Here is a 13,616-nt window from a genome sequence, read left to right as displayed (position 1 = left end):
CTACATGTTTATTTAATGTCTCAAGCGCGTTATCCCTTTCTAGCAGTGATTGATTATATGCACGGCGAGCAAAATGGTACAAACCTGTACGTCTTCCAGCTTTTCAGCTCAAGACTGCGTCGTCATTTACACAATTCTTCGTCTCCCATTGACTGATTGTGAGAGCAGCTTGGTTCAGTCACGCAATCCAAATTTAATGTTCTTCATTCCACACGGTGCGCTTGCACAAGAAGCTTTGTTTTTCCTCAGCTATCGTAATGTATGATTCTCATTGCAGAATGTTTGACATTCTGACACGTGAAGGTAAATATTTGTCATCATTCAGATTTGCACTCAATTATATGTGTCTTTTTTTAATATCACGTTTTTGTTTCTCTTCCTGTTTGATCACTTACGTTGTTTATTCTGTCAGCATCTTATTTATACTATTTTTAACTTAACATAAGAACATTCCTGTTCCCCTCATGCTCAATATCCAGAGCAATTGCTCAGTAAATATATTAAGCAGTTTATAAGCAACTGGCGAGCCAATTCATGTAAGAAAATGTATATTTACAGCAGCTTTGTTGTTCCTGGCAGCCTGACATAAAATGAATATTTATGTCAGTATTATTTAACATCTCTACCACTCCAGACTTGCTCATGCAGTACCGCAGTTCCTCTCTGGGTACGAGGCTTTTTTTTTTTTTTTGATATCCAAAACCAAACCCCATCTCTTTCTAAACTTCTCTGTACTCCTCCATCAGCAGCCATAAGCCAAACAATGTCTCTGTGGTATTGGTACTCAACCTAGTCATGGAAGCGCATTGTTTCTAATTTTGTGATGTGAGTATGGTAAAAATAAAATAAACATAAATGAAATAAAGCCTTACTTTACAAATGGTGATAAAGCAAGATAGCTCATGGTACTGTGGTGACGAATAAATGAGATTTCAACAAACTCAGCTCAACATGACACTAGATTAGTCCTTCTTGAAGAAAACTGAAACTAAAACTGAAGTACCACCCCCATCCCCTCTTCATCAACTCTTGTGCATGTATTCAGTGCTTCACTGGGGAGTTGACATGGTCAGCTGGACTGAGGAGATGTTGTGGTCCAAGCGCAGAGGGAAAATCTGTCACAGACATGATGGCTCGGAACACTGGCAGCTGGTGCACCCTTGTTGGGATTGTGTGTGAACTGTTTTGTGTATTTTAGGTCAGTTGAAATGTCTCTTGAGGGAAGAGCAGCTGCAGACAAATATCAAGTCTGAATGCTGCATGCATCGTTTGGTTACAAATAAATAAAATTTAGCACCCTTTTTTGTGCTTGGCTAATAACCTGGCATTGGATGCACATCAATTTTGATGAGCCAGTCACATTCAGCGAAAACCGATGCACTGCTCTTGTAGGTCTATTTGATTCCTGCATTGACCTGCAAGGACTCTGTTAAGTGGGATACTCCCTCTGTGTGTGCGTGTGTGTGTGTGTGTGTGCCCTCCCCTTTGTGTGTTCCCGTTGACTTTGAAGTACAGGTTGTCGTGACAATAATCTAAGGCAATTTACTCCACATCAGTCCTTCATTATGGGTTTGATAAGCGGCGTGTGACCACAATGTCCTCCCACAAAATGACAATTTACTTTACAAAGGAAATTACGTGTTTGACCTCGTTAACCCAAAGTCTGAGCAGTTAAATGCAAGCCTAACCCCAAACATGCACACGGGCTCACACAAATACAAAGTGCGAGCATCCAAGTGCAACTAAGTGTTCAATGTGACCCTCAAATGAGAAGCCAGCGGTGAGGTGAATTCACACTGTCACATGTTCATCAGGCGTTCCTCATGTCAATGTCTCAGCTGGTGTCTGACTTTGTTTGAGAGTCATTACCAAACGGATGTAAGGTGATTCTGGTCCACTGTTTTTGAGATGACCTTTCCATTCGGTGTTCTAGTCTACAGGGTCGACTCCCACTGTTTAACGACCGCGGTAACAAAGTTATAAATTGGATTATTAGAAGACCATTTTCTTCGGTTATTCAAGCCCCTTGCTTTAGTACCTCTCCCAAAGAGAGGGCATGACTTTTATGTGGCCTTGTTTGTGTTCAACTTAGCTTTTTCTCTTCAAACCTTGATTTCTTTTGTTGACCAAATTTGCCTTTCCAATTAGAAACAAATGTATGTCAATCGTTGAGCTGACATGGAAAATAGCCGTAACAGTCAATTTGTCTTTGAGAAGTAGTAGTAAATTGTGTCCAATTGATGGATTAAACTCATTTTGTAGTGATTTGAGGCAAAACGGAGTGTACTACTTAACTGTAACAAGCAGAGGTGCTGTGCATTCAGGAAGATGAACTACATCCTTGAGAACTTTGCTATGGCAACTTCTCTGAGTAGCATTATTCTGCTGAAGACACATCACTGGCATTGAAATAGGAATTCAGAACATTCAGAGAGAGTCTCCCATCAAATTAAACGAAAAGGTCAGGAATAGCTGAAGTTAAAAAAAAAAAAAAAAAATGCCAAATCTTAAGCACAAAATGAAGCAACCCAGGAAATCCAGACAGGGGCTATGTCGCCTGACGCGCGAGTAGTTCTCCCCATTGGGAGGTTGGAAAAGCAAGATGGCCACCAGCGGTTTCTTTACCTTATGGTTGAACTTGAGAAAATGATTAGCTTCAACAAAAGCAAAGACTTTGCACCTCTGCTGCTGTTGTGACTTTTCGGCAGGGGTTGTCACAACAAGTCACATACGTGACTTCTTTGATACAATTTATACGTGAGATGCACTTGCTGATGCAGCCCAGACAATCTTTTAGCCGGGGCCAATCTGTGATCCGGTATTTGTATGTTGGTATTTCGTATTTGCTTACTGTTAGACACAATTTCTGTTAGGTTAAAGCTGATGGCTTTTTTTTTTTTTTTTTTTTAACTAAGTTGACACCGAAAAGTCCAACTTGTTCCACACAACAGGACAAAGGAAAAAGTCAGTACGCTGTGTGGCATGTTTATTTTTAATTTTTGAAGTACTAGTTTTCTCACTGGAAGCTGCAGTTGTTAACGTCCACTCGTAATTAATGAAGTTTAGTTGACTGATTGAGCCAACGTCATCGTTCAGTGAGCTAACCTGCTCCACTGGACTGTAGCGCTTGCTGCCTTTCGACTGTTTTGTTGAAGTGTTGGCTCTCCTTTGAAGTAATTGTCTTGTAGTGCCCACGTCTTACCCTCAACACTTTGACATATCCAGTCGACGCAAACATGCATTGCAGGCAGCTTGCTTGTCCTCAATACTTATTGTAGTTGTCATGTTAATTTTCTTCCTCCAAAGCTAAAATTGCCACAGAAAAAGGGAAATGGGGAGCATGCCAGCAAGTGAAGCATGTTCTTCATTGGACACAGCACATTTAGTTTTCATTAAGAGTTTAACATGTACACGGAACATTAATGGGGTTCAGCGGCAATCGTGTGCTTCACTGTATCTCATCCTGATAGATTAGCAAGTCAGCACATGAGGGGGCTACCAAAAGGAGAGGCATTAATGTGTTGTGGGGGAGGAACTGCGAGAAAATGTCTTTGTCTGAGGATTGGTGTTTACAATGCCATCTAATATCTGTGACACGAACATCAGCGAGCTGCATGGGCGCAGGCTGAGGAGGGGTGGAGGAATGGAGTGAAAGGTCATCACCAGTGCTGCCGTTTCATTAGGAGAGATGAGGGTTTCCGTCGTCTCCTGCATGGGGAGTGATGAAGTTGTTTGTTCTTGCCTGTTCACTCTGCCATATTGGATTCAAAGCAGTATATTAATATCTATCCTTAAAAGGGTTTTATTTGGGGATTTACTGGCCTCCCGGGAGTGTCATTGGCGTAAAGAGGTTATTTTCTTTTTTTTTTTTTTTTTTCCTGCTCTTGTGTCCTCTCCCTCCCACTTTAAGTCCAAAGTCTTTGAGAGAATCTGCGTTTGTGCCGTGCCGCGGGCTTCCTTGTCACATTCAGCGTTCTTCTCCAACATTTTTCGGCGCGTGCAGAACTCAGCTGTCATTTGTACAGTTGTGCTCCTAAAGGGCAGCTTCTGCATCTCTTAGCAGCGGCGATGTATTTCAGCTTCTTCACAGCGAGCCTCAAGGAGAATATCAGAGGAATAAAACATCGACTGCGTGTATCTGATATGAGATTTAATGTTGACCGGCTCTGACTGAACGCTGGTAGAGTCCTGTTTGAAGAGAGAATCATATAACACTGTTTGAAGTGGCCTATTCACTGGAACAAGAGTTATGGCCAACGGTCCATCTGCAATGATTTTTAATGGCTCATGATTAAGAGCTGGAGTGAGGACTTGGACTTCTGATCCCGCCAAGAGCACACAAGGCCGAGTTCTGTCAGTCCCAACTGTGCGACCCTTCACTCTCACTTTTACCCTCAACCATCACTTTCCGTTGGTCATTATGGCTTTTAAATCAGGGTCCGATTGATGATACATATCGTCATGTATTGTTTTATTTGTTCTCGCTTATAGATATGAAAATTATGGTGGCTCATTGTTTATGCATCTCTCCCACTTTTAAAAAGATCACAGAAAATTGCAATTAAGTTCATGTAAGTTTAAGGAAAATGCAATATCGCGATATACCAGTAAATCCCGATATCATGATAAAAAAAATGTGCTCAGGTTTATAATGGCAGCTTTAATATAAAAGCGATATCTTCTAAAACTGTAAACCTCCTTTTAACCTCAATGATATGCTAAAAACGTTGGGGATGAGCTCGACAGTTTTTGTGTCGGTCGGGTTCTGTTGGAGGCACTCCAGCATCTAATAGAATGTCTTCCTACAAGAATAGAAGCAGTTACAGCTGCAAAGTTGGCAACCAACTTTTTTCTTAAGGACAAATCATTTATCATCTTTGTTTCCCTCTCAAATGAGGTGGTCACAATTGCTGGTTCTCAAGAGTTCAGGAAAAAAAAATATTGCATCTTTCGATAATTTTTTTTTTTTTTTTTTTCCTTTTAAGGTTCTGAGCATGCCGCCACTGCGACACAACCCGCAGCCTTCTCCGACCAGTTACCTCACTTCCTGGTGGAACCAGAAGACGAGTTCATAGTGAAAAACAAGCCAGTGATGCTCACCTGCCGATCCACCCCGGCGACTCAAATCTACTTCAAGTGTAACGGCGAGTGGGTTCACCAGGATGACCACTTGATTGTGCGGACTGTGGACCCAGCTACAGGTACATTTTCTACTTGTGAAATGTAACTTTTTATCTGAAACAAATGTATTGTAATGAATGTGGTGGTGCCTTTGTGCAACTCCTGATAAAGGGAAGTTTGCCATTTCCTCCCGATTCTCGTGCTCCATCAGGTCCTCGGCTTGCGCGCCAGCCTATTTAGCCTGCCAGGATCACAATGAGCACGTTGGTTTCAGTGGCGGAAATTTCCATCATCACCTTGGAGACGTGTTTATTTTTTCGCCGTTGTGCTCCAGTCCCCCGCCTCCACTGTCAATGGCATAAACATGCACGACACTGATGTTGTGTGATCCAGCCGCGATCTGACAATCCAAGCCACCCATTTACACCCTGACATCTGACGAGATCGTGATAATTTTTGAAAACAAGTGAGCACATGCATTTCCCCACAATAGCCAGTCAATCAGGGAGCCTCTATTGGTCTTATATAAAATGCTCAGCAAAATATTCATGGTAGCTTGTCTTTCCGACTGAATAATATTCTATCACATTATTATTTCAGATTTACAATATCAGAAAATGTTAAAGACATAACAGACCTACTGTAATAATGCCTTGCTTTAGCATTCTGACACAGACGAGAAAAACCTTTTTTTTACCACAGTGAGCCTTTGATTTGTTTGTGCGGACTTCTCTCCGCCTGTGCCGAAACATTTTCATGCATCCCAATTAAGCTGAATTTTGAATCAATTGAAATCCTTACTGTGGGCGTGCCTTTGAGATATGTTATATCAGTTCCCCTCACTATTATTGTTGCTGAACTTCAGAGCAGAAGTCCATCCGAAAATAATTAAAAATAATTGAGGTTAGTTTGCTTTTAGTTTGTGCTACTGCTATATGACCACACTGGTTACACACACACACATTCCATTTTTCTAACAAATTCAATGTTGTAAAAATGTATATGCTCTTGATCAGCTATTTGTAAAGTGCGGTATGAGTACCACGAGTTGAATGCTGGCTCCCTCAGTTGTATTTATCTTCTTCAAGAACTAATCTTTAACAACTTTTTAACACATAATCATTTATTTTGGTATGGTTCCAATCCAACATGAGCACTCATATCATTTGCCACCAATTCACCAATCGAACAGGACAAGGCAGTCACATGACTGCACCCAAACCTCTTGTGGGCCAATCTAAGTGATTCATTTCAAAGGGAAAAACAACAGCTTGGTCATGCAGCTCTTAAAGGAATACTCGGGTGATTGCTTACCTCGACGATTATCTTGTTTATCCATTGTAAATAGAAGCATATCTGGAAAAATTTGACAATTTTTACAAAATCACATGACAAAAAAAAACAGGAAGTGACATATGCCGTGCGTAAACAAAGATACACAATCATGGACAGCGCTTTTGACAAAGGTCGCTCAAAGAAAATAATATGGGGAGAACCGACATTTTCAACAAGAACGGACAGCCTTTGTGGAGAGGGAGGGTTCTGCTGTGTGTTCAAATTCACGGACGGGGGGTGTGCCAAAGCATTCGTACTCAACGTTGCCAATCAATATTTTGCCAACTTCGCATGAAGACAAGATAATCAAAAGAATAAAAGACATGCCTTTGTCGGCAAGAACCATTCACCAGCCTACCATCATGATAGCAAATCAAATTGAATTACGTTCATGTTTAACAGATGGAAATCTCAACGCCTGCATGAGCACAAGTAGTCACATTAATGGTAAGAAGTACTTTTGTCATCATTGGTTAGCAGCATCATAACAATGTTGTTTAAAAGTATTCTGAGACTTATTGTACTCTAAAAGTGTAGGTCTTAAATGCGCAAATACACCTGTACATATGTCATACGGCTCAAGCCGACTACACTTCGCTAGCCACTCGGTCCTTAAATGTTTCTTTTTCTTATTGGGCAGAATAAGAAATCCGATCCGAGCCTTCCTCAAATTATTTCTATCCGAACTATGGCCAAATTTCGCTACAGGGTGGGGCATTTTCACGTGTCCGATGGTGGTGGTACTGCATGTGTGATAACACTACAAATCGGCTATGATTTCTTTGTTTACGCGTAGAATACGTCGCATCCACCCAAGTAAGTCAAAATGGCGGCACCCTTGAAAATTCATAACTGCTGATAAAAAATCTTCTCAAAACACCATTAAATAATATGGGATTAACCTCAAATTTTCAAGGTACAGTACATATGACATGACCTATCGGATTAAGGCTTTTCATTGTTCAGTGGCGTATTCCTTTAAAACATGACTGCCCAAATTTGGATAAATCAGCCCATCTTATAACTTGAGAAAACACTTTGCGGTAAGTTGATTTTTTTTTTCTTTTTTTTTCTTCCTCCTTTGTTTTTCTGGAAATGTATTTTTCTTTCTTGCTTGGTTTCTTCTTGCTTTCATTCTCTCTTTCAAATGAAGTTGTGGTCAGTCATTCACAGCAGTATAATGCATTTTGCCATATTCTTTGAATGTGAAAATTGGGTATGGCCCATATGTAAACCCTAGCAGGATTTAATTCTTCTGTGGGATGGATGAGGGTCATTTATTTGGGGAGAGTTGTTTGTATTTGGTTATTTTTTTGCGTTACACCAACAAATTTTTCAATACATGAGAGGGATGCAGTTGAGTGAATATTAAGCAGTGTACTGGCTTCACCCCAATTGTGACCTTGTTGAGTTGGCTGGCCAACTTTGATAAAATGATCATGAATTGTGTTGTCACAGCGTTGCCATAAACTAAGCTTTGAGGGAACATCATCTTGCCAATGAAGCGTCACTCTGCCAACCATTAATGACACTGGACCAATCTATCATATAGTTATGAGCTCTCGTAGTCAGCATTTATTTTTCTTTCAAATAAAGGCGTCTTGGCAGGTCTTCGCACCCTGTGAAGTTCCACCTCACAACAGTGGCCATCAGTTTGTGCTCTCTCTGACTGTCTTTGATCTGTGTTACATATATACCCCATGTGGATTTGTGTATTTGTGAAGGACACGTGGCTGTCCAAAGGTATGACTGCTCCAAAGCACCATATCGATCTCACAAACACCTAGGCTGTTTAATGTCAGTGCCGCCTTGAGGAGTTTACGGATGGGTCTCTCTAATTCCCCTTCAAGCCAGCAGATGAGACGAGCACACATCCATGTGTGTTATTTACTGATACACCCTCAAGGGGTAGAGAAAGGTTAGCATTGGGAACATAGTTTGGTTATGGAAAAAGCACCGTATAACGGTCCTGCACAGACTTGTCAGACTGTTCTCACAGCCCGGTCATCACACTGGACTCCAAACTTAGATTTGTTGCCAAGCAACAAGACTTTTGTCACAGTAGAAGCTGTCCTCTAACAACATGCCATGATAAGGGAGACATGATGAGTTGAATGTAAATCTAAGTTTATTTACAATTGACTCAGCAGGGAGGAATGGACAATCACCTGCTGAAAATAGCTCAAGAGGAACTTTGTGATTCGTTCTGCCTGAATAAATTGCTTTCTCTGCCCACATTCTGCACAGAACTGGTTAATCCTTTTAGCACCTTTCAGAAAGAAGTTCGGGTAATTTGAAATACACATGCGCCACGGTGGCACTGGGAATCCCTGTGGTTTTAAAGGGGGTTAAAGACAGAAATGTACTGTAAATTCCATGACAACATTTTGCTATTTCACCCACTGCTTGGTTCGTTTCAGTGTGGTCACATGGGAGTCAAAGCACTGTTGGTGAATGGATATCAAAATCTTTCTTTCCACTTTTTAATGTTTGAGTGGCCCAACAATGATCCATCAACAGGTCAATGCTTAATATGTAAAATTTTAATTATAAAATTTGGATGTATGGCAAGCTGTTCCATAGTCACAGGTGGTCCCAGATTTGTCACAGTAAATTTTCACATTGAAACAAAAAATAGTGAAGACATCTTACTGGTATTAGACCAAGTGAATCTGCTTGGGTGCAAAGATTTTACAAGCCCTGGGGCATTACCCTAATACAGGTGCATGTTAAATACAAATTAGCACATGTTCCAGTGAATTAAAATTGGCATTCTGAATGTCACAGGAGTAATGGGCTGCAATAATACACAATCTTGTGACAATAACGTGCTATGTGTTGTAGAATATCTAGAGTCATTGAATGGACTGGCAGTCAGATCCCAAGGACATAATTATGGGAGTGTTTTTAATAAGGAAATGTTTAATATATTTGTATTTAATCAAGATACATTTCCATCAATTGATTATGTTATGGTTTGACACAAATCAACCCAGATCAAGCATTCAACTACACAAATATTGTGACAAGGAAAATATGGTGATCCTGCCAGTGAATTCAGTATGTTAATTACAGTACATATACCGTATTTTCTGCATTATAAGGCGCACCTTCAATGAATGGCCTATTTTAAAACGTTTTTCATACATAAGGCGCATCGCATTATAAGGAACAAAGAATAGACGCTACAGTAAAGTATGGGGTTACGTTATGCATCCATGAGATGGAGCTGCACTAAAGGCTCAATATTGATGCACCGGATTATAAGGCGCACTGTTGGCTTTTGACGAAAATTAAAAGCTTTTAGGTGCGCCTTGTAGTGTGGAAAATACGGTAGTAAGGACAACATGATAGTCACAAAATCACAATATCACCGTTTTAAAAGTGCCTCAATATAATTGTGGTCATAGTCATGGTATAAATTAATTAACCCTTGTGCTTAAATAACACATATGTTACTAAACTAAATTTTCCTAGTATTTCGGAGTTTTATTGGCTGTATGGTGCCTCAGATAGGCGTGAAATATGAATTAAAATTGTCCACGGATTCCCAAGTTCTACAGGTTTTCCTGCCAAGAGGCCTCAAATCAGGTTATTTGAATTTCTCAAGGTTATCTACATCGCTAGCAAAGATCTCCACCTACCTCTGTTACTGAGCCAGTACAGTAAACAAAGTAACAAACTGGATCTTCTACACAGAGGCAATCAGTCAGAGGAAAGCGGATACAAAACTGGGTCAAGCAGAAGTAGCTGTCAGAGGGGGTTTTTATATGGACACTGACCACATCAAGGTGTTTTGTAATCGTAGAGTCCATGTTTGAGAGACATTGTATGGCGGTCTCAATAGCCTTTAAATTTCATCTTGGGTCAGCTCGCGAACCGCAGTAGCAGTTTTTACCCTTGTCCACTCACCAGTGACGAATTGAAAACAGGCAACATCATAATAATCGCCAACATGGACTGTCTAAATTGCAGCCCCAAAGAGGAGAAGAATTTTGTTTCATTTGACAAGTACTTGCATTAGTTTATAATGATCTTACATTTTGCATTGTTTCAAATACAGTGAGATATTCTAGGGAAGGTTCCTGTACAGTGATTCTAGTTTTATAATCTTTGTAAGCAAATCACACACTCAATTAAACGTGTTCTGTTGAATGCATTCTTGGACATATGTTAGATGTTAACAACAGGGCAAGATGTTTCCTCAATCTACGATGGAGGACATGAAAGGGAAGGTAAATGAGAAATAGATTAAGTGGGGAAAGATGCTTTAGTGGAGGTCTGTGTGGAGATGTCTCAATTTATGAAAAGTGACTTCTTGTTTTTTAGACCACAATCGCCTTCAGATTGACTGTGTAATCTCTCGGACGGTTGCAACCATGTGATGCCCTGGATTTTGTCACATTTCCTTCAAGACGTTATTAATCTGCGATCAATTCTACACAAGGTGACATTTCTTATACAGTATATCAATCCGTTTATTTTCCTGTGAGGAAAGCTGAGAAATGGATTGTTAGTGGAAGAAGTAATGGAATCCAAGAATTGTAATGCTTCCAGTTTGTTTTTATTATGGAAATACAAACGGATGTGTCAGCGAGACTGATGCCGTCACCTTCACACAGTAGAGCTGATGATCATGTCAAAAAGGCATCTGTTTCAGAGATGTAACAGTGTGGCCCAACGCTGTAGATTCAATATTCAACTAACCCCCCCATCTCTGCCAACTCAAATAAATGTCAGTGGAGCTGCCGTTTTAAATTAAACACCAGAATCACTTGTTGATGTGGCTCAGGTGGTTGAGAACATGTCGTGGGTAACTATCTCTTCCGGAAATAACCTCTGCCCTCATCAGGCAACTTTGTTTACTGAAACCGGTCTAGTGCCGCGAGTATGAAAGGAGTGCATCAGCTGTGGATGCGTATGCCTTTCTTACACCTTTCAATCTTTGAATCAACCAGACATATCACACTAATCTTGCATGATAGGGTCATATGCTTGGTCGTGGTTTCGGGTGAGGGATGAATTAAATTCATCATCTCATGCAGGCCTAGCCTTTGATCATAAATGAGGCTCAAAGGAATTCACAGGACCACGGTTGACAAAGATCGAAGACGTCCCTGGATCGAAATCCCCCAACTGGGCAAGGGGAAAACTCTAAACCTCATTTGTGGACAAAAGAAAAAGCCATAAGAAGGGGCCATAGAAGGCGAAATCCCCCTTTTCAGGATTACCAGGTTGTATTACATACAGAGTGAGCCACATTTATCACATGCGATGTTGCTGTACAATGTTAAGAAAAAGAAAAAAAAAAAAATTGGAGTTTTTTAAAACTGAGACCACAACATATGAAACAACCTTTATTGAATCAATCATCAATTGTCATTGCTTCTAAATACTGTAAATAAACAAACCTGTTTGAGTGATTTATTTAAAATGGAGGAACCAGCAGGAATGCAGGGTTTTTTTTGGAGGGGGGGTGGCAAGATTTTTGTTGCGTATTATTCTTAATTCTGAATTTCTTTTATTCACCATTAGCCCATGAGGTATATATCTAATTATTTTTTCCAACACAAAACAGTCTTTTTTTATTTTATTTTTTCATGTTGTAAGTTTGTGACCGCAAGTGCACAACATAGTTTGTCCAAAAAGACGTTTTGTATTGAGTTTGAAATCCAACTTTAAAACAATTGGGTGCAACAACTTATTTAACAGCTAATCTCAATTATTTTTCATTCAAAAAGTTTACACACTTTTTGTGTTGTAATTTGTGGGGGGGGGGGTGTAATGTGTACCCCCCCATTTTTTTCTTCTTTTTTTTTTTTTTTTTTACTCATTCAATATATGGCACAAATTATGATTGTGACTTTCAACTGCCTAAACCAAGCACTGACTTCACTCGACTTGCTTAAAATTTAGTGGCAACCTAACTCGTGTTTTTTTTTTTTTTTTTTTTTTTTTTTTTTTTTTTTAAACTTCCTTGAGACTTGAAGGTTATGATTTATGACTTCCACATGTGAATTCCTCCCACTTTTGTACTATTAAAATATCTGAAACCCCTTTCCAATGGCTCATTTTGTGAATTACTCTGCAACTGTAGTTACTAAGAGATACTGGACTGGACTGGACTCCGTTTTTATCGTCTGGTCAACCTCCGTTCCAAGCTCGCCGAGCTAATACCAGGTGGATGACGTAAGCCACTGCGAGTTGTCTCACTGATTGATCAGATTCATCACGGCAGCATCATTGTAACTTTTGACTCAATCCTTGTTTGCATGCGTATACTGTCATTGCTAATCTACTGTGATCAAAGTGTAAACATGCTAAAAATGAAATACCCTGTTGCTGTGCCTGTGTTGTGAGTTCTGAATGCTGCGGTTTTATACGCTATACTCCAATTTTCACTTTGCCGCTATGTTTTTCTTGCTGTCCTCATTTAAGCTAAGAAAATAATTACTCTCCTTATTACAGAAAAGTAAACATGGGAGGTTCTGGTCTATTATTGTTGTTTTTTTTACTTTTCTCATTCTGACTAATGTATTCATAATGGCTTGGTTTTCGTGGCTGCTGTTATTCTGATGTGGAGTACCGGTCGCCCCTCCCCTCACCTTTGGGAGATCCACTACGATGATACTGCGCAGTCATTAATGTTCTAGGGCAGTGGTTCCTAAACATTATTTTGCAGGGGTTGGATGAAATTATGTACTTGTTTAAATATATATAGGTTTAGCTTACAATAATCACAGAAAATTACATTGGCAAGTTTATCGAGCCATCAAGAATAAACAAATGTGAAGTTTTTTTTTTTTTTTTTTTTTCTGCTAAAATTTGACATCTTGACTTCCTGCAGTCATATCAGTGGCTGATTTGGGCTTGTGTGCTCAGTAGTCAAATTAGCTCTATCTGCTGGGTGTAACTCAATAATGAAAAGTGTTCATGGTAGCCCCCCAGTTTGAAAACCGCTGTTCTCGGTAGTGACCTAATTTGGAAACTGTAAAGTATTATAGTTTTGATTTTTAAACTGTAGACCCAGTGGTGATTCTTTAGCGCAGCATCAGGAGCAATTGTAACTTGATGATAAGAATGACACGAAGGTGTTTTTGTTTTTGCACGTGCCTGCACAGGCTCAGTTGTTGCCAAGAAGTTACTTTGAACATGAATGA

General features: G+C 39.9%; 1 protein-coding gene across 3 annotated transcripts in view; it reads left to right on the top strand.

Moving 5' to 3' along the window:
* The window catches only part of unc5a (unc-5 netrin receptor A), a 179,612-nt gene that overhangs the window by 91,742 nt on the left and 74,254 nt on the right, over nt 1-13,616 (top strand). For all 3 annotated transcript variants that reach the window (XM_061835227.1, XM_061835228.1, XM_061835226.1), the window contains one exon: nt 4,986-5,201. In XM_061835227.1, coding sequence (XP_061691211.1) covers nt 4,986-5,201 — 216 coding nt within the window. The remainder of the gene's footprint in view (nt 1-4,985; nt 5,202-13,616) is intronic.

The sequence above is a fragment of the Syngnathoides biaculeatus genome, chromosome 11, assembly GCF_019802595.1.
Source record: "Syngnathoides biaculeatus isolate LvHL_M chromosome 11, ASM1980259v1, whole genome shotgun sequence".
NCBI classification, from domain to species: Eukaryota; Metazoa; Chordata; class Actinopteri; order Syngnathiformes; family Syngnathidae; genus Syngnathoides; species Syngnathoides biaculeatus.
This window is presented reverse-complemented; position numbering and strand designations above follow the sequence as displayed.